This window comes from Syngnathus scovelli, chromosome 9 (assembly GCF_024217435.2).
Source record: "Syngnathus scovelli strain Florida chromosome 9, RoL_Ssco_1.2, whole genome shotgun sequence".
Classification (NCBI taxonomy): Eukaryota; Metazoa; Chordata; class Actinopteri; order Syngnathiformes; family Syngnathidae; genus Syngnathus; species Syngnathus scovelli.
Genome location: NC_090855.1, coordinates 12,003,629 through 12,025,000, shown reverse-complemented (window position 1 = coordinate 12,025,000; position 21,372 = coordinate 12,003,629). Strand labels below are relative to the sequence as shown.

At 46.5% G+C, this 21,372-nt stretch overlaps 2 protein-coding genes across 5 annotated transcripts in view; both read right to left on the bottom strand.

Annotated features, from left to right (window-relative positions):
• nr2f5 (nuclear receptor subfamily 2, group F, member 5) overlaps positions 1–19,345 on the bottom strand; it is a 28,795-nt gene extending 9,450 nt beyond the window's left edge. The window contains exons 1-2 of one of the 2 annotated variants that reach the window (XM_049731724.1): positions 18,532–19,345; positions 8,367–8,444 (exon numbers count right to left, since the gene is read on the bottom strand). In XM_049731724.1, the coding sequence (XP_049587681.1) occupies positions 8,367–8,444; positions 18,532–18,553 (100 nt within the window). In that variant the 5' untranslated portion in view covers positions 18,554–19,345. Of the gene's footprint in view, positions 339–8,366; positions 8,445–18,531 lie in introns of those variants that run through there. The other variant, XM_049731723.2, reaches the window with a different exon arrangement.
• Positions 19,346–19,472: 127 nt separating this feature from the next.
• On the bottom strand, positions 19,473–21,270 carry bola1 (bolA family member 1). Of its 3 annotated transcripts, none has more exons than XM_049731833.1 (2): positions 21,155–21,270; positions 19,473–20,044 (listed from the first exon to the last, which is right to left on the bottom strand). In XM_049731833.1, exon 2 carries the CDS (start codon positions 20,007–20,009, stop codon positions 19,572–19,574), a length of 438 nt encoding a protein of 145 aa, XP_049587790.1. In that variant the 5' UTR covers positions 20,010–20,044; positions 21,155–21,270; the 3' UTR covers positions 19,473–19,571. The 3 variants fall into 3 exon arrangements, with proteins under 3 accessions (XP_049587790.1, XP_049587792.1, XP_049587791.1); XM_049731835.1 differs by having other exon boundaries at positions 19,473–19,948; XM_049731834.1 differs by having other exon boundaries at positions 19,473–20,040; positions 21,155–21,259.
• Positions 21,271–21,372: the final 102 nt, after the last annotated feature.

Below are 21,372 nucleotides of genomic sequence, written 5' to 3'. Positions count from 1 at the left end.
GGCCAATAAAGACCAAGAACAAGTCTCACGGCAGCAATGAGAAAAGCCCCAAAGATTCAGGCTCGAGTTCCTCGCATTTCTCATGAACAAGTCCGATCCACGTCCACGTCAGTGCTGTGCACTCGTCGATGGTGGCCGAGTGGGAGCCGGAGCCACAGCTTCAGTCTGAGCGAGCGAGTCGGTGTTCGCCTGTGTGGTTGTGCGCTCTCTAGCGTGCATTCAAGTAACACAAGGAGGACACAAGATTCGCAAGTCTACGGAGCTCCCACAACAAACGCACGGGCCGCTCACTGCTGCTGACCCGCCCTCCAGTCACCACGCCCACTCCAGCACAGAGAGCCGTATAAGGACACGACCGCCTTATAAGGTCACGCTTCACCCCCCCCCCCCCCCTCCTGTCAAAGGGGGTCCGCCCTCCGGGATTTGACGGGCCCACTGGGCCAGAACTTTGAGTCTCGAGTCCATTAGAAAGGAGACCTCACTGTGGATTGAACTAGAGTTGATTGGAAAGGTTTTGAATTAGGCTAAATTCAATATTTCAAAAGTATAATTAATTCTTGTATTAAAAAAAAGCGAAAAATGTGTGGTTTTCCCTGACCTAAAAAAATTCTTGAACTGTTTTTTTTGTTTGTTTACTTGAGGCAACAGAAAGTGAAACAATAAAATTATCTCCTGATATAATTGGCAAATGCTTGTTTGATTTCTAGTATGGCTTTTTAATTTTTTTCAGGAGAAATATCAAAATGTGAAGGGGGGGCTGTGCAAAATGTTTCATCACTTTTTGGGGGGGGAGTCCCCTTCAAGAAGCCAGTTTTGGATACAGGGCATGATAGCACAACGACAAGTGCACACATGGGCAAACACCAAAAGGCAGCGTCAGCAAATTGGTGGCCATTTGTGATTTGGGGGGCTTTTGGATTGTCTGTAAATGTCATTAGCAAGACGCTGACACACATTTTGACAGCCGTGGAGGGAGGAAGGCGAGCGCGAGTCTGCTGATCTGGCTTCACATGAAGCTTCTGTTTGTGGAGTACCTGCACGAGCAAACAAAGGCCACAAAGCTGTAAAGGGCCACTTTGGCGGCCTGCACGTGAAGCTGCCAGGAGGCCATGGAGTTGGCCCCACGCTCGGCTTAATTGCTGTCACATGTAACCTTACCTGGCGGGCAATTAGCCCCCAACTCACCATGAGGGGGATTCCACTGACCAAGTGCGCCTCTTGAAGGCTTTGCAGGCCAATCATTAAAGTGAAACTCAAGACGGCTTATGATCAAGTTGGGCAGAAAAGTAGCTTATTAAATCAGGATAAGCCTGCTTGACTAATGTGTGTGATTCATTCTCATGCTGAGCACAAACACAGAGTCAAGGGTCATATTTGGACACCCAAATGTCTCCAATGCAAGTATTAGCACTTGCTCAAATATTAACTTGAACCATAAGCTAACCAGAACCCCGACACTAAAGAAGGGCGGCAAGAAGCACTTTGCCAAGCAAGTCTTGGCAATTTTGTCATTTGACAACATCCCACCGGGCGGCTCGGTGGCGCACTGGGTAGCACGTCCGCCTCACAGTTAGGAGGGCGCGGGTTCGATTCCACCTCCGGCCCTCCCTGCGTGGAGTTTGCATGTTCTCCCCGGGCCCGCGTGGGTTTTCTCCGGGCACTCCGGTTTACTCCCACATTCCAAAAACATGTTTGGTAGGCCGATTGAAGACTCTGTCTGTCTCTGTGTGCCCTGCGATTGGCTGGCAACCAGTCCAGGGTGTCCCCCGCCTACTGCCCGATGACGGCTGGGATAGGCTCCAGCACGCCCGCGACCCCCGTGGGGACTAAGCGGTTCAGAAAATGGATGGATGGATGGATGGACAACATCCCACCACCAATACTTTTCTGGAGAGACTCCTGAAACGTGGGACCACGCAAGATTTTTTGCCAAAGGAAAAAAAGTCTTCCATTGGGGCCAGGTGGCCGCGCTTCCTCGGCACGCGCGGCGCCCCGTTTGGCCGGCCCTCCGCGTTTCCTCACGGCCGACTGGGGTTGATTAAGAGGTTAGCGGCGGCAAGATTTATCTTTTCCTGCTCTGAGGAGGAGGGGGGGGGGGGGGGGGGGGGGTGTCTTTCCCGGTGTCCCCAGGATTTATTTGGTTATTTGTTTATCTGCCGCTGGCTGCTCCCATCTGCCGACTCAGCGCTGAGGATGCTGGCGAAGGCCCCGGCCAGTCTCCTGACCTGTGACACTTGGCACCAGATGCAAAACACACACACACACACACGCACACACACACACACACAAGGCTTGTTTTCATATGACAATTTTTTTTGTGTGGCCTTTGTCCTAATTACTTCTTGACACTTATCTGTATCGCAGATTAGTCAATCGGAATCGAATGTAATCAAAGTTTCTTAACGATAGCCAGCCGGCTAAGTCAAGGCTTACTCTGGTGGCGTTCCTTTGGCCGGATTTGCTCATGTTGCCGTTTGCTGACTGAGCAGCACGGCCGCAGCACGATTCATTTGGCCAGCGGGCCCGCTCCCATCTGCCGACTCAGCGCAGAGGATGCCGGAGAAGGCCCCGGCCAGTCTCCTGACCTGTGACACTTGGCAGCCCAACACCAGCAACCCCCCCACCTCCCCCGTCCACAAAAAAAAAAAAATGCTTGTTTTCACATGACACATCTTTTTCTTGGGCCCCCATCTAGAGGACTGATGGCGTTTGTCCTAATTGCTTCCTGACACTTAGGATTTATCGCTGTTTATTTCCTGGTTTTGCGTGAAGACTTCGGGGCCGCCTCAGTTAAATCATTTTACGTCGCCGTTGTTTTCTTTCAGCCCATCGCTATCAATTTATTACGCCACCCGGTAGTCTATTTTGACTGGTACTGGCGCCAACGGAACATCCATCTTCTCGACTCTATTTACTCGTCTAATTTGGGATTCTCCGGTTCTTGCTTGGGAATTCTTCGTGTGAGCTTTGCAGGCTCCTTCATCCGGGTGGAAATTTACGCTCGGTAGTGGGTGGCGGCAGCGTCGGCGCTTCTCAAAACACAAGCCTCCTGGAATTTGGGGAAAAACAGCCTCCGAGGCTAGTTTGACTTGGTAGCATGAAATTTGGTAAATGTGCCATCATGCGTCAAGCCACAAAAAAGTCTAGAAAAGCCACGCTGAAAAAGTTACAGGAAGTCGGCCATTTTGGCCTGAAGCTGACAATTCTGGGTCATTTTAGTTGTTTTCTGGGATCCATTAAAAGTAAATTCATTCAAAGGTTACTTCAAATTTAAAAAAAAAATTTACCCCAAAAAATTGACATTAGGTTTGTCTCGAAGTTTGGCTTTGCTTGGTTGTGTTTCGGGCTCGTTCTAGTCATTTTCAGGGGTCGTCCAAAATCAAACTCATCAAATGTTTTTGTCGTGTTGCTTCAAAATTGGAACTCTAAAATCTCCCAAATATCTTGGACATTAATTTCACCTTTGGCTTGTCTGTCAAAAGCAGAACTCAAAATTGCATCAAAACACACAGGAAGTCGGCCATTTTGGTTGCAAGCAACCATTTCAAGGAAATTTTTGGTTGTGTCCAGTGATCCGATTGCTAAAAAATTTGAACAACAATACCTGATTATTTGGTTTAGTTCTTAGTTTAACTGTTGAAGACTGACCCACTAAAAGAACACATGAGGTAGTTTGAATTGGCCGGTTCAGGGTCATTTTGGTCATTTATTGGACATTTGAGTTCGAGACAAGACACATTTTACGATACAAAGTTGTAAAAAAAATAATAAAGTTGTTATCACGTTTTATTCCAGCTTTGTGGCATAGTTTGATGTCTCTTTAAAAAACTCAGAACTCAAGCATCTCAACAGGCTCTGGAATGCTTTTGAGTCCCAAATTCCAAGTGTCTTTGAAGGCGTCAGCCGCCGGGCAGCCGTGCGTGCTCTCACACCTCGTGTGGAAGAAGGTTTGTCGGCGGTGCCCCCGCGTGAAGGGGGAAGGCGAGGGGCTGGCTATACAGGGAAAGCTATGTGGCTTGCATGACCTGACATGTCTCTGAAGCCGGAGAGGGTCTCGACCTTTCACCCTGGGCTCCAAAACTAGGAAGATGAAAAAAAGAGGGGGGTGGGCAGGGTTCACCTTTAAACAAGGGCTTCTGTTTCCACCACTCCAGGAATGTCACTCCCATAAAAAAAGATCTGTCTATCTCTCTATCTGGCATGGTAGTGCCTGAGGATTGAACTAAGTCCGATCGCACGTCCGACCGGGGCCGGGAGGAAGTTCATAATCTTTGGACTTGCATTGCTTGGTTAAAGGGCCTCAACGGATTCACATCCAAGAACGTTCTGTTGACATATTGATTTCCCGTGCAGAAAACCACTTGTAGTCTCGACTTGGTCCCTGAGTGAGTGTCAAAGTTGTCCTTCAAGCCAAGTGTGCTTCTGACCCAAGAGCGGCCGGAGCCCCCCGTGAGGACGTTGATGTTAATTAAAAGGTCAGCCCGCTCTTACAGGGTCTATTCGTGGAAATCCAGGATGAGCACACCAGCGACTAATCGGCGGCTCATTGAGGTTTTCGGACGGTGACGTCAGATTGGATCAGCGTTAATCCTGTCGGCTATGACGTCCACTGTTGGAATTTGCAAGCGGGCTGCCGTGAGATGACGATTACCCGTAAAAAGGGAGCGAATGAAGCGCGGCGAGCAAGGCCAGCTGAGGTCACCAAATGATTATTGTTCATTTTTTAAATCAGCCTTAAAAGCCACTCAGACGAAGCAAAATGGAATTTGGTAGGATTGTCTGTCAAAAGCAGACAGTCAAAAAAATTATATCTGACAAAACATGGGAGGTCTGCCGTTTTGGTTAGAAGCAGCCTTTTTTTTTTTTTTTTTTTTTTTTAGACCGGTTCCGCTATGAATTCTCAACTCGAAAGTCAAGGTACCACAGTGCTGCCCCCGCAGTTTTAAGTAGGTTCAAAAGACTGGACATGGAGCCAACACATGAACACATGAGCCGTCCAAGTGAGCCGTTTGCTGCCTGAGGTGGGGGCGGGCAGGCGGGCAGGCGGGCTGGCGGCGGGGGCGTCCCTTCACTTAACTCCTCCGCACGTAAACATAGCGCCGCCAACACCCGGGTCGCCGCTAAATGTGTGGAGGGGCTGGAAAAAGGCCACATTACCCTCCCCGCAGTTAAAAACTCAGACGGTGGTCTTTAACACATTCTCCCTCCCAATAAAAAAACTCTGACCAAGCGTTGACCTTTTTTGCGCTCGCCTTCTCTGCCTCGGCCGGCGCGCTGAAGGCAACGACGGTCAGCAGCTGCCGAGAGCTCAGCCGGAGGAGGATGGTGGCGGTGGGGGTTGGGAGAGGTGGGGGCTCCAGGGTCAAAGGTGGTCAGAGTACTGGTAAAGTCATCGTAGGGGCTGCGCATTGCTTCCCCCTTCAAAGGCTGCACGGTGACGTCCGTACACCCTTTGGACAACCTCCCCCCTTCATGCCCCACCCCCTCCCTCCCTTTGGGCTCTCAGGGGTCAAAACAGGCGAGGGTTAATAAAGTGATACCAGGTGTTGGCCAAAGCGAACCAAACTCACCCCCTCCCCCACCCAAAGCCTCCTTCCCTTCTTGTACTTTTACTTCGGGCCCCATTTCACACCTCCCAATCAGTTTTTGCTCACACTTATTGGACCAAGTTATTGGACCAAAGGAGCATCCAAGTTTGTCAACATATTTTTTCAGTTTTGGATTCCACCCAATGGTCCTTGAAAATTTTAACTCAAATTGTAACTTTCCACTGCTCAGTGTTCCAGGACAACTTTAACTGTTATTCGATTCATCGTTTCAGCCCTACAAGTACTTTATAACTGAAAATCCATCTACAGTGAAAAGGGAGAAGGCAACGAGTCAATGATTCCCAATTCAGCCAATTATCTCATTGGAAGATATTACCCGTTTGTCGATAAATCGTTTCTGTTCTTTCTCATGATTAGCGAGTAGGGAATGAGTCACTGACTCCCAACGCAGCTAGTTTCTTAGTTAGAGCCCAAGGGATACGTGTGTTGCCATTTGATTAATTGTTTCAGGTCAAGTCAACTAACCCTCATCCGCTGTGGTGATGAAGAAATGAGCCAAGGATAGCAGGCAAGGCAGCGACTGCATTTGGAATCATTTGTCATTCGCGACGCCCGGAACATTAGAACGAGATTTGGAGCCGACTTTCAACGTTCCAAACGTCTTGTGAGTCTCGACGAGTAGATGCCGATAAGTAGGAGACACACGACGCAGGACACTTGCGCCTCCTTTGAGTGCCGGGCGCTAAATGAAGGGCTCCTAATTAATGCTAATTAACATCACTGACAAGTCGCTGGCCATTAGTCCGGCTAATCCCCCGTTTACGTTTTCCCCTTTTCGCCCAGAACCCCCGCTGGCGGTTTCTCGCCCGCCGCAGAAAGGCCGCATTGTTCGCTGGGGACTCTTGGCATCAAAGATACGAGCCCCCTCTTGGCAAATGAGTGGCCTCCATTATGTACTGAGCCCGACACTCCAAACAGCCGAAAAGAGCTGGCGATGGGAGGGGGGGCGGCGTTGGGGGGGGCGAAGGGGTCAAGTCCCACGTTTTACTCAGCTTCGGGCGATCCATCAATGACCCGTTTGCGGTTGGCGGCCGGGACAACGTGGAGAGAAAAAAACAGTAGCAGCAAGCAAAGATATTTTTTTGTTTAGCATCATTCACATAAGGAGTAAGGATTCACACAAGATGAATTTAAAAGATTGTAATATGTAGAGCCGAACCGTAATTCTTTGGTGACAATAAATGCGTGAAAATGCACAACTCCCAAACCAAAAGAAAAGAACAAATCCATTTGACGGGGCGGGCCCCGGGGCCCGGCATGTTGACAGCCGGAGCGAGCCCAAAGAATCCATTCTTCTTCTTCGTCTTCTTGTGCGGCAGGCACAGGAAGCGGACTCATGCGTCGGCGGCAGCGCAGAGAACAAACGCTTCTCTCAGAGGAGGTCAAAGTGGCAGCCTCGCCGCACAGAACTTTTTTGTGCGAATGGGTTTACTGTATGCAAATGACGGCAGTCGATAACACGAGCGGCGGCCGCGTGCAAAAGTACCAAGACAACCACAGCAGCAGATTCATTTTAATGGCGCACAGTGGCCACAAAAGATGCTGTGGTAGCATTATTACATTTCATTATTTTCATTAAATTTAATGAGGATAATTAATAGATTAGTTTTTTGAATTTGTATTTTATGAGAAATTGTATTAGCTTCACTTCACCTTAAAATAACAACTATTATTTCCTTTATTTGAATGATTTATTCAATTGAATTGTATTTATTAATATATAAGACTAAATACAAATAGGTGGCACCCTTTTAATTGTACGCAATAAAAATCATTTATCAAATTACCTTTGTTCGTTTTATTAAGTTTGAAGCTAAACAAAAAATTTGATTCTGTAGCTGTATTTTTTATTATCAATTTTCAACAAATTTTAAAAAAGGTATCATCTGTACATTTACATAATTCGATTTAATAGTATTTTAAATGTAAAATTAAATGAAACTGTTCTGCCCTCAGAATTTTTTTCTTGATGTTAGAAAGGTAGGTGTACATATTTCCGTTAAAGTAACTTGACAACTAATGAGTTTGAGAGACGTTAGGATTACTCGTGCCATCCAGGCGAATCTTTCTCCTCTCCTTATGCTCACGGAAGCAATGGCTTTTTATTTGTTGTGTTTTATACTGGATGGAAATAAAAGGAGCAAGACGCTCTGAATCCTTGCTCAAGTGTTTTATACACGAGTTTGGCTTGCTGATGAGCTGTGATAACGTAAACGAAATACATAACGCACAGGGAGATCAGTACAGAAACAATTAAAAAATTATGAAATATACTAAATGTATTTTTTATCATGACAAACCAAGCCAAAAAGTCTGCTAAGATTTCATAAGCCTAATCAATAAATCCGAGGTTAAAATGTCACAGTACAGAGTATTTGGGGAGTGGCTCAGTTCAAGGCCAGGTTATTGAAAATTAGGGCAAAAGACCCTTGGAAGCAGTAATTTACATTCCAGTTCAACTCATCCACCGTCAGAATTTGGTGGCCTGGAGGCTCCATTTTTTCCCGTCAGATGCTTGGGAGGTCAATTCCCTTGTTCAAAGAAGACGACGCCACAGAGAACATTCAGGGCGGCGTCAAAGAAGGTGAAAACAGACGTGGTGTGTCACATTGATCATGCCGCCTCAGCCCACATCAAACATCGCACCAGCAACGCCGGACAGGAGGGAGGCGGAGATGACAAACGCTGGCTTTGACAAGCCACGCACTTCCAGCACTCCAAAGCGGGCTACGTTCCACCAAAGTTCAGATCACTGACCTTTTTCAGATTTTGACTTGTGCGTCTTCAGCGCAGTACCACGTTGGGCCACAGCATGGAGGACAGCACTGAGTTTTACTAGAAGACATGCAGCAAGAAGAAGAGGGCATCACCTTTAGTTACATAGCTTAGCTCACGGCTACCGACGCGTCCGACCAACTGCTTTTTTTAGGCCTTGGAAAGTAAATACAATAAATTCCAGCACATAGCCACGGCCGGGGTGTTGTGTTGTGTTTGGGGGACAATGCAGACGCAGCTGCGGTCATCAGTCCGGGCTCCCTGGGAGCCGGCGGGGGCCCCGACCATCCCCACCACCACCCTCCCTTCCCCCGGGGGGCCCCAGAGCACATGTTGCTTAATAACGAGTCACAAAAGGCCAACAATGTCGCCGAGCGGCGTATTTGCCGGCGTGTGAATGCGTTCATTCCCCTTCTGCAAAACGTTTCAAGCGCCAGGACGTTGGATTGATTGATGACGCCGACGCAGCGCTTTGGAGCTCACCAAAGATGCCTTTGTCCTTGCGGATCAATGCAACCTGGCTTCAGTCCGCTTTCAAACTGTTTTTGTTGGCCCCAGCAACTTGTGTGACAAAAAGAACAGTGTTGGGGGTACAGCCAACCCGGCATCATCGCACAGTTTCAACACTTACGCTGTACAAAAAACTTCCACGTTACTCATGAAAACTTTCACAAGTCTAAACAGAGTTGCATTTTAGCCGGTTTCTAATTGCTGCAACTTCTAAGCTAAATACCATTAGCCCTTCAATGGCAGTTCACATTATTAGTTAGCATGAAGCTAGCAGGCCTTTTTTTTATAAGAACTGACTTGACTCTTTGTCTTCTTTCTGTAGCAACTTGTGACTTCCTTGATGACCACGGCATCTATTTACGGATTAAACAAAGTGATGAGAACAACATACTGAATGAGGAGCCAAAGAAGGCAACCCAGTTCACGTGGCAAGGTGGCAAGGTGGCACAGTGTCGTTTTTCTGCAAGGGTCGGGTGCCCGAGTACGGCCCGAATGCTGACAAAAAAATAAATAAATCACCTCACGTGCTATTCAGTGACGACGGCCCAAAACGGATCTAAGGCATATTCGGAAGCCGCCGTAAGCAAACAAAGCGAGGCGTCAAGGTCACCGCACCGAGGTGTTGCGCTTGCTAATAAACATCAAGAGAAAGTTGCGAATGCTGCGAGCGCTGACGCCATGACAACACGTGCGCACGCTTAGAGAGAAAAAAAAACCTCAATCACACACACGGAAAAGCAAAACGGCTGTCACACACATAAAACCGGCACACACAGAGAGCACCTATCCCTCAGGGGGACCTCCCCCACCCTTGAAACCCGATCTGTCGGCATGCAGCGTGGAATTCTCCCAATCGCCCTGACTTTTAACCTTTGACCTTTTTGGCAGTGCAGAGAAGAAGATGAAGTGCCCGAGCTTCTCTGGCCACCACACAAAAACTGCCCTGTTCAGGAACCCCCTCCCCGAACCATCACATGCTGTATACTATTTGGGATGTCCATTTTAGGAGGGAAAAAGTTGCATTGTTGGAGGGAAAAAGTCAGATTTTTTCAGAAAACTCCAAATGTTCTGTTGTTGTTTTGGTGGAGAAAGTCAAATTTTTAGTAAGTAGGGGAAACAATAAAGCCTTTAAAAAATCTGAAAATGTCACAATATTAACTTAATGAAGATGTAAGAGAAGAGAAGATGAGTAAAACAGAAAAAGAAGAACAAGTCAGTCAAGAGTGAAACACTAAATATATTTCGGAAAGAAAATCCACAATTGGGTGAATTTTGGAATATTGAGTGGCAGATATATCATTTTGCAAAAAAGACGACAAAAACAAATCTGGGGTTGAGTTGACTGCAGGTGGGTCAGGAACCCTGCAAAAAAAAAAAGTCAGTGTGACACCTCCATGACAAGCAGGCCCGCAGGGCAAGCGAGCAGAACTCGGCTGCAGTTCCCAGCCAGCCCGGCCCGTTTGCGTCCGACGAAAGCCCGTTTAGCAGCGTTTGTGCATTGTGTGTGGCTGCGCCAGTCATGCTAAGCCTTTGATTGGCCCAGGCACAATGCATGCAGTGTTGCAGCTGTGTGTGAAAAGGCCCGTTATGCCGCGTCAAAGCCGTGCCCGTCGGCCCGTTCGTTCGTCGGTCCGTCCGGGCTTTCGGACTTCCATTCATGCACGCCGACAAACGGCAGAGTGTCCGGCGAGCATGTGTGACGGCGGCCTCTTGATGGACTTCTTTGTTGGCGTTGGCTGTGAATGTCACCTCCAGTCCTCTTGTGGCCTCGCTGCGCTGCCGGCCCGTAATTGCCATGGCCATGAGCTTGAAATTCTAATGTACAGAGACGGCCAAAGAATGCCGGCAGTGTGTGCGCCACCGCGGCAACAATAGGGCGTTTGATACCAGCTTTTTGTCACGGGGAACAAGCGGGACGTAATTGACTGAGTGATCCATCAAATTCATCTCGAGGCTTCAAGTGCGCTGAATGTAAAATTCAAGTCAAATTATTGACAACAACAAAAATAGGGGCTTACTTGCAACGTGAAATCCAAAATTCAGACAACTTTATGTATAACAAGACCTTGAAACAGGACAAGAGGCCGTTTTCGGGTGTGAAAAAGCATCTCTTGCAAAGTGTCTTTATTTCAAATATTTGCGCTTGGATCACCGTTGCCGACCGCGGACAGAAACATGACAAGACGTGCGCTCTCTGGGTCGCTCGGCCGAGACGGACGGGGCCCGGCTAGCCGCGGGCGGGCTCGCTTGCCACCGTCTTGTCTCGCTAAATAACTCGGGTGCCGTGATGAAGTGCCGTGACATTTTGCCGCTGCCCAGAAGGAAATCATAAGCCGGCCTTTTTTTGTTCGTCTGGCGTCATCAGAAGGTCAAATTGGCCAACATTTACTTCATGTCCAAACAGCCATGGAAGACAGAAGATGACAATATATATATGTCACTTGAACAGCAATTTTGGTTATTGGCGGTACGATATGACCGTATTCTGTATGGAGTCAGCTTGCGCTCAAACACGTCCAAGAATGAACAACATACAACGTCGCGTATGTGACAATGCAGCAAAGTCTTGCCGTGATGGCCATTTCAAAACCTAATTACAAGCAAATCCAGGAAATTCCTTCCCGCGGATCGCTCTAAACAAAGCATTACTTATGCATGGCTTGACCGGTGATACGTGACCCCCCCCCCTCTCGGACAACAACCCCCCGCACCCTGACCCGCCCTGTGCCGAACCCCGAGCCTCCTGGAGGGTGTTAAAACCTGTCGCTGGCCTCCCCGGGGAATGCTGGGAAAGGAAGGCCTCCACATCTGTCCTCCGCCTCAGGCCCCGGGGAGAGTGGGAACGTGACATTCCTCCATTCGCAGCAAGACCAGCAAGAGGACGCGCAAGAAAGACAACAGCAGACAGAAAAAAAAAAAAAAAAGACCAAGAGAAAAGAATCTAGTCATAACGTGAGAAACTGATCTCATCAATTAATATCAATTCAATTAATTTGAATAATATTCTTTTAATAATTAAATTTTCATTTAATGGCTTGTTTCTTTTAAGAGCGGTTGTCAATTGTTTCTGTTCTATTGGGAGATGATTTTGCTCCAGTTACATAATTACCTCCCTCAATTTTGCAGTTTCCACTTTTTGCTTTCAAAAATGTGACCCCATCAAATCTTGTTGTTTATGGCAGACAAGGTGACAGAAATTAAGGAACATTCTGAGAATCTTCTTCTCGCCTGTTGTTGCTGTCTGTTTACAAAAAGTCTTAGCATTTCAGATTTTCCTGTGATGTCATTATTGTTATTTGTGGTAATAAGATTTTAGAGATGACTTTTTGACAGTGGAAGTTTTTTTACTTTTTGTTATCATCGGAGGATGGATGGAGGCTTTCCGTCTTCATCTTGTTGTTCTTTGACTTCTTCTTCCACTCTGTGATGATTTTCTTGTTCTTCCGAAGCTATCCATCACGCCTCCAAATGCCCCGAAGGAGGATAGCAGGCACCCCAGGCCCTCCGTTAAAAGCCGAGGAGGAGGAGGTGCCGGTGGAGCTGTGGCCCCCCCTCCCGCAAAGGCAGCAGGGAAAGTGATTAGGAGTCTCTCCTCCCTGCTCGTCCATTTTCACACGCATGCTCTGGCGAGACTTTTCTGGCCCTCTGCGAGTAAAGCTCGACGCTCTTCCGCTCACAATATTTTTTCAAACGAATGCCAAAATGATGTCAAAGGGCTTGAGGAGGTGAGCCGCGGAAAACGAGCTCCTGACATCAGCACAGCTTGTTTTTTGTTGTTGTTTTTTTTCACAAAATCAACAAAATAAATCAAGAAATGTTCTTTGTTTGACTTGTTTTGGGGGGCTGTGCCGCCGCCTAATGTTGCTACGATCTCCTTTATCTGTCGGACAGCTGGAGAGTTTATGTGTGTCAGCGAGAACACAAGCAGTGTCACACGTTCACACGGGTTGTGGCCAGGCGTGAGGCGGTGACCCCTGTCTGTAGAGTCAAGCTCCCCCCCTCCCCTTGTGCGGCAGCCCCACTGTCCCCGCGCGTTGAAGATCTTTATTGGAGCCGTAAAGTCATCAGTGCTCTGCCTCCTTCTAATGGAGTCGGTAATTGGTTCCGATGAGCTGTGGGAAAAGCATGTAGTGGTAGCATGTAGCTCATTAGCACGCTAATGCTAATGTCCGCACCAATTAACACCAGCGTCATTCGTCATTATTTGCTGCAATCTTGGCTTGTGGAGTTTGGGTAAGAATTTTTGATGCCGTTTTGAGACCCAAACTTTCAATGAACGCAATGACATGATTGTAAAGCAAGAACTTTTGTTCTTTTTTCAGACGGGCATAATTATTTGCGGTTTTCGTCTGAGATCTATTTGGGGAGTGCATCAGTGTTGATGAATTGAGCCCCGCTCCCCTCCATCATTTAAGTTACCCTACAGTGTAGATAAATAGCCGTACAGCTAGATCACAGGTGTCAAACTCAAGGCCCGGGGGCCAGATACGGCCCGCCACATCATTTTATGTGGCCCGCGAAGACAAATCGTGCATCAAATTCGTGTGTCATTACTAGAATTTCAAATTGTCTTCACTTTTAATATCGTTTTATTTTTTTGTTTGTTTTGTAGCTTTTACTGTATATAATATGAGGTGCTTATACATTTATTTGGGTTGACAGTCATAATGGCCCTCCGAAACAAGCTATGACTACAATGCGGCTCGTGAAAAAAGTGAGTTTGACAACCCTGAGCTAGATGGACTCCGGGAACGGACCGACGTGTGCTGTCAATCATCTGGCGCAGTGATTGACAGGCGCTCGGCGGTGCGTTCACGACCCCCTTGTAAAAACAGGACACTTTTGCACTGTGGTTTTTTTTTTTTTTTTCTCAGCTGCAAAAGGTCCGAAAGGAGGACATGCCGCCAACCCCCACGCGATCTTTTCTTGAAGACGAGATGCTTGAGCTGGAAGAAAAAGTGACACCTCCTTGTTCTGGATGAGAGGACAACAACTGTATAAAAGCCCCCTGACACCCCCCTTCGCCATTGTCCTTTCTCCCGCTGACCACTGCTCAAGAATTGCCCCCTCACCCTTGTGACCCCCCGCCACCGGGCCCTTTCACTTGGCACACAATGGCCGCCGGGACCCGTGTTATTTGAGGCACTAAAGAGCCGCCCGTCCCTGAGACAAAGCCCACCCCCGCCGAGAGCTCTCCGGCCCGTTCTTCCGCTAATGACAGGTTTCATACACCGCAGCCCCCCCAACCCAACACAACATCGAGTGTGTGTGTATGTGTGGGGGGCGTCTCCCACCGGCCCACCGCTGGGCTGTACTCTAACCTGTTACCACAACAAGGCCGCCTCCCTCAATCTCGTCAACACACAGGTACACTTTCACTAGCGATGCAGCACAGAAACTGAGATTAGATGACACGAAAGGAAGGGGAGGAGCCGCACGTGTATGAGAGAATATTCACCAAAGTGCTTTTTATGAATGCTTGAAATCTGAAGGCTGAAATCAAATGTAAAAGCATCATTAAAATAGGACACCTGTGATATTAGAGAGAGCGAGCGAGCGAGCGAGCGAGAGAGAGAGAGAGAGCGAGAGAGAGAGAGAGAGAGAGAGCGAGAGAGAGAGAGAGAGAGAGAGGAAGAGAGAGAGAGAGAGAGAGAGAGAGAGAGAGAGAGAGAGAGAGAGAGAGAGAGAGAGAGAGAGAGAGAGAGAGAGATAGATAGATAGATAGATAGATAGATAGATAGATAGATAGATAGATAGATAGATAGATAGATAGATAGATAGATAGATAGATAGATAGATAGATAGATAGATAGATAGATAGATAGATAGATAGATAGATATAGATTTTGTATGACAGTGAATTTATTTTGAGGCCACAATACAAGCTATTGTGTTGAAGACATCATATGTAACATCTATATAAATAAAAATGCCAAGTTATTTCTTTTTTTATAACTTCTGATTTTATAGATTTGTTTCACGTGATATGCTTTAGTTTTGGGGATCCGGTCGTCGCCAAATTGGACAAATGGAAATTCATGAGCCATTCAAACCAGCGGCATCTTTTGAAAGGAACAATTATTTTAACAACTGCCATATGAAGATGACGACCGGCAAAAAGCCAGCTGACTGGGATACAATGTCCCGTGTCAAGGGCGCATCACTTACGGTGCTCGGAGTGACACAATTGGTCAGGCGCCCGGCCGAAGGCTATACTGGGTCCATCTCGGCCACTTTGTGATGATGGTGAAGGTCAAAGGTGATGTCAAAGAAGGTGGCACAAACGAGTGTCAGCCAGTCAAGTATTAAGAAGAAGATCTGGAGTTCAACAATCATCCAATGGTGAGACACTTGACAGAGGGCAGCCCATAAATTGCCCAATCCCTGCTTAACGCCCCCGCCCCCCTTTTTTTCTTAACCGCCATAGTCATCATAATTGGAGTTTCGATCTCATCGTCAGTACATCCTCCCTGCTTTTGTTTTTCCAAAGGAACAATTTGTTATGTAAGCGTGTGCGCACACACATGCACACAGATGCAAAACCACACAGCCCATCTCGGGAGATTTGGATTAAAGCAAAATAAACAGAAGGCAACCGACGTCCCAGAATTCAATAAAAAGCAACAATCGTCACGAGGGGGATTAAATCTCGAGCCGTGTGTTTTTGAATGTCAGGGGGGAGGTTGGAATGGATTGCGGATGAGGGGGTGGGAGTGTGGGGGGGCGACAGATGTGCCAGACAGATGCGGATGCACGCAGCACAGTGGACACGGAGGTTGGTATGATGAGAGCTGCTGCGAGATGACCAAGTAGGTCAAGAGACTCAAGGCGGGAGTGACGGCGGGCACGCACAAAGCAAGCCAGAGGAAGGTCAAGCGTGAACCCCACCCCCACCCCCACTCACACACGCCCCCCCACCCAAAGGGATGTGGACAGGCAGTGAGGCATGCTGACTGTCGAGGTGGAGTGAAGGATACAAATCCAGACAGTTGTTGGGCAAAACGCCGACTCAGCCAAATCCCAAAATGCGTGTTTAGATGTTCCACCGCGAGATTGCGAGCCTATTCTATGGCCTTTGACAGCCGACGGAGTTTCCAATGGCACATCTTCAGAGTAGGAATACATGGTGCCGCAACATAACTGCGCTCTGGAAGAGACTGTTCCCCATATGACCCACGCAGAACCCAGTTGCAAAAATGACATCAACGACCGCAAAAACACCAGCACGGGTTCAAAGTGGAGGTTTTAAGCAGGTTGCTGCGATGTTTAGAGAGGTGTTATCTGCGAGCCATCTTGCCTTGACATGCAGGCTCCTCTGGTTTGTGTCCCGCAGGCCTCACATGCGTGTCAGCGAGGTTTATGACCAAGGCCTCGCCCCCCCAATACCACAGGGAAAAACTCCCGTGGCTGTTTTCAAGTGGCGCTCATGGCCCAAAACATCACAAACATGGTGAGAGGTGGCAAAGGATGGGCACATCTCAGTGTTGAGGGAGGGGTCTTGAACGGGTTCACAAATTTGCACCCATTAAGTTTTGACATTTCTGAGCCGCGTTTCCCAGGCGTGTGCGGCAAACCTGGAAGATGATGCCTAATCAAGACCCATGTGGGCTTCATTCCGCCAAGAAAAATCCTCTGAGCCCTTCCCCCCTTCCTGGGGGACTCCTCAGCTGGTGTTCATCAAACGAGGTAACGTGCCGTTATGTGAACCCCCTGACCACCCAAACCACCTGTGTGGACTCTACTCCTAATCCCTCTCCCCCCATCACCGCCATCCGTCCCCCCATCGCCTCCTCTTTTGGCTTTGAATACTTAGACTAGTGAGTGTAACTAATTCTCCCACACAAAGATATTGTCTTTGCGCTATCTCTGCTTTTGTCCTTCTTTTTCAAGTCGACTATTCACTCATTTCATTAGTCAAGGTGTGGGCTTAGATGGGGGTTGGGGTTACAATTAAAAACCTTTAATAGCCTTTTAGCATCCACCCAGCTCAACTCAACTGGTTTAGGGCAAGTTGTTAAAATAGATGATACGATTTTAGTTCAATGTGCGTGGTTGTGGTCAAGCAAAAGCACTATAACGTGTTTAGCAGGCTATGGCTCCCCTGGGACCACCAGAGCCACTGTCCCTGTTTGTTGTTCTGTACTCCCCGGCGCTCCCATTAGTCAACCCCGGCCGGGTGTAAATCAGCAGTTAGTGTCCATGGCGGGCGCCTTTCCTGCCCGAGCGCGGAACCGCAGCCCACCACGGTCTGCCCTGGCCGGGACGGTGACGCAAACTCGACGCAAGCGCAAGGTGGGTTCCCAGCCATGCGAGATCCGACCTGGGACCGCACACCGATCCGTCAACACGGGGTCGGGGCGCGCTGACGTGGTTTACGGCCAGTGCCTGACAACCATTTCATATTTCAGATACTAAAAACAAAAAGCTCCCGTTTATCTCAGGGATATGTTACTGACCCACCCGCAATGGGTGGAAATCTGCAATATGAAAACATGACTTTGAAGAAATAAAAAGTCTTGATCTTGCTGAGTTCTCCCCCAAAAAATTGACGCAATTTGTTACTCCAAGTTACGATGAAAGTGACACAAAAGTTAAAGACGATCTACCTAAAGACCAAAGTGTTTAACAAAAACCGTATCATTCCATCTAGAAAACGTTGCTAGCTTAACGCTAACATATACTGCATAATGCTCATTTAGCTCGCAGTCTAGCAAATTGGCATCGAAGTTATGTTAAATTTAAACCTGCTACTTTAACAAACATGCTGCAGCAAAATGTGCAAACAAGGCACACAACTTCCATGGGAACAGCAAATATTACTGTTGGGGACGTTCTCTGCCTATACTTGCTTTTAATTATGGTGCACGCTTGCATGAATATAGACTCTCGACTGAATCAAACCCAATTTTCGGTGTAGTGTTCCACGACAAGTGCAAAAGCTAGCATTTCTCTTTTTCCGGGAGAAACTTTTGAAAAGGGTGTCAAAAAGGTGGCGTAGGAGGAGAGTTCAAACAACAGGTCATCTCGCAAACCACCACCATCATTATCTTTGCATGAGCACTCAACTACATTCTGTCAAACTCCTCAGCAGGACACACTGGCGACTAAATGACGAGTCTCATGTGTCAAAAGCAAAAAGTGAAAGTGCATCACTGCCAATTTGTTACATTCCAGTTTTGACCTGTCTTGCCCTACGTTGAAGTCTAACAGCTGCAGAGCAGTGCTTGCCCTTTGAGGACACCACTCAACATCTCTCCGCCACGACACCTGGAATGGACGCTTAAATCTGCCGGCAGATTTGGAGCATAGACGCGGTACAAAGCAGCTGTGCCACAGGCGGGATGCTGGAACGTTAAAGATTTTGCGGGGAATTTGCGCCACCTTGTGGCTACATTTTCGGCCACGTGATACACGGAATAATGCCTACATTTTAAGATACAATCATATCTGCACTTAAATCAGACAGCCGCAAGCATAAAAACAGGAGTGGTAAGAAATTGAACACAAGCCAAGCACCTTTGAGCATCTGGATGATAATAACGGAGAGAATAACATGTGATTAGTCAACAAATCGTTTTTCTCACACTAAACAGCCATAATCATTCTCAAAGATGCACACTTTGTAGGATGAACTTACAGTTGTCGTTTTCTCTAGGCATAAAATGCTGCGCAGCAAAGGATTCCAACTTCAATATTCAACTTAACTAGCCTGGGCTGAAATAGTTCTTTTCATTCTTCCTCTTTCAAAAAAAAAAAAAAAAAAACAGTATGTGTCGTCATCTTGTGGCCAGCTGCGGAATTACACACAAAGTAAATGGGAGGCAAACCAAAGAAAAATAGTACAAGAAAACTGCATAAAAAAAAATTGCAAAATATTTATACATGTATAAATGTAGGGGCTATATGTTGAAATTCACCCACAAATTTTTAAAGTGAAGTATCTAAACAATATATAACCGTTTGTACTTGTAAGTTACAAGTGGGACCTTGGCGAGAGAAAGTCGGGATAAGTTTGCGACAGCAGTTGCGAGCCTTTTGCAAGGAAGGTCTGACCGTTTGACTTGCGTGTCCAGTGCTGTTCAACATTTGTCCAGGTCAGCACATGTGCAAGAAACACAATCCCCGCCTGTTCTCACGCACCGCGACGCTGTTGCTCATCGACATTCGCGACTTTTTATGTCGCACACAAATCCAAGCACAACACATTTTGAACTTTAACCCTACTTTTGCTAAAGAGTGACCCAGAACAAATATGTACGAATAACAGTGTGTAATACAACGAGCAAGATGATGTAGTTTGCATGTATTACTATATCAAACGCTGCTATGGTTTTACTCTCCCAGTTGGCCATTTAAAGGCACGTTATTTGTGCGCATGATGCCCTCAAGTGGTGAAGCAGTGGTACTGACGTTTTAAAATAAATTATAAATAGACAAATTGAATTCCTTATTCTCTGCTGGGGATTAACAGAACCCCGCAAAATATTGAATACACGCAGATACATCAAGTTTTAAATGACTAAATATAAAAATATTTTTTTTAATCTAACGTATTCCAATGAGTATGATGCACACACATTTTTTGAAAGATTTTTCATGTTTATTAGGCTGCATATCAAGGCTGTTGAATGTCAACATATATGGCGTCCAGGAGGTCCAAGTCAGCAAGTGTCCCCATTAATGTCCCGCTTTCAGTTTGTCCTCCATGGAGCGATCCCCTCGCGACCCCCCCAAGCAGGGGGGGCTCTTCGCCAGGCTGGGATCTCCGCGCCACTGCTCGGGCGTCTTGGCCTGAATAGCCAGCGCGTGAACGCAAGTGCTCAGCTCAGTCTTCAAGGTCTCATTGACCAAACGGTGGCGCTGCAGCAGCGACAGTCCCTGGAAGCGACCGCTGACCACCAGCACGCGGAAGTGCGATTCCGAGCCAGGGGGCACGGCATGCATGTGGCTTTCGTTGTGCACTTCCAGGTGATCCGGATGAAAGGCGTCTGTCAGTTTGGTGGTGATGGCGCCCTCCACGGGCCGGGCGGTATCCATGCGGGAGGCCAAGCGGGCTGTGAGGGCGGAGTGGCTGAGACAGGTGGACCGAGAGCAGCGAAGGACAGCGGGCAACATCGGACGACGCGCGCGGGAGAACACCTAATGGCTTTCTAGTTCATACACATACAACGATTCCCAAAGTCACTATGTATTCAGTAATATCACTATTTATGAACAGTAGTTGTTGCTGGGGTTTTTTGCATTTAAAGTGACTCATTTTGACCATTTTTCAGTATCTTTTTTATATTCCTTTACTTATGTGAAATGTTATTTTACAGCAAAAACAAAGTAGAAATTTTATGACAGTAAATTAGAAATGATTAGTTTGTTCAGCATGAATAATCAAATAAGATTATTTATCCCAAAAATTAAATTTCATGGGAATAAAGTGGAAATGTTACAAGGACAAATGAAGTCATATTACAAGAATTGATTTGAAATGAAAAAACTCAATCAACGAAAGAGAATGTTTTAATTTTTAAAGACCAAATAAATTAAATACAGAAAATTTATGAAAATATTACAAGAATTGATTTGAAATGAAAAAACTCAATCAACGAAAGAGAATGTTTTCATTTTTAAAGACCAAATAAAATAATACAGAAAATTTATGAAAATATTTTTTGCAAGGTTTTGAATAGTCTTGCAGCGAATTCAAAATTAAAAGTAATTATTATTTTCAGATTCATAAATTGCCTTTCTTGACATTGTATACTTCCAAATATGAGGTTGCTACTATTAACAAGCACATTCTTATTTTGAGAATAAATTTGTAATTTGCAATGTCACAAGTCATGAGTAAAAACAATAAAAGTAAGCAATTAAATTCTAAAGGAATTAAATTGTAATTTCGAAAATGTTGCAAGCATGAACCTGCGTCAAATGGGGCTGCTGGCCTCAATTGAGGCTGCTGGCCTCAATTTGACGCTTGGGAAAATGACATTCACTCGTTAACAATTATAATTGTGCTTCCGTTTTTGTTTTGTTTTATTTTTCGAGCGTAAGTCACCCACAGTCCAAGCACAAATACATTTTGTTTCGCTAGCTTGTTTCGCTTAGCTCCTAAGGTACTCAAAAACATCACACACTTGTTCGTTGTTCGAACTTTTGATGCTATAAAGCTCCGGTGTGTGTTAAACTAACCAAATGTTCATCGGGAGACTCGAATATTGTTTTTGGAAGTGTAATTAAAGCATTGAAAATGAATCTAATACACTTACCTTACTTCTACCGACGCAACCTCCGTCGCTTTTGTGACGTAAAAGTGCGACGGAAGTTACGTCAAAGTCGTTTTCATCAACACGTGACTGAGGTTTGTGGGGTTACTGTGGTGTATGGGTCAAGTAAACTCAAAATAAAGTGTAAAGCTCAAAATAGTCGTGACAATAAATCAAAAACAATATCAAGTGGAGACGGTCTTTCCGCGGCTTTCTTTTTG

What these genes read in the sequence shown, in the direction of transcription:
- bola1 (XM_049731833.1), bottom strand. Translation starts at nt 20,009, where the DNA reads ATGTTGCCCGCTGTCCTTCGCTGCTCTCGGTCCACCTGTCTCAGCCAC.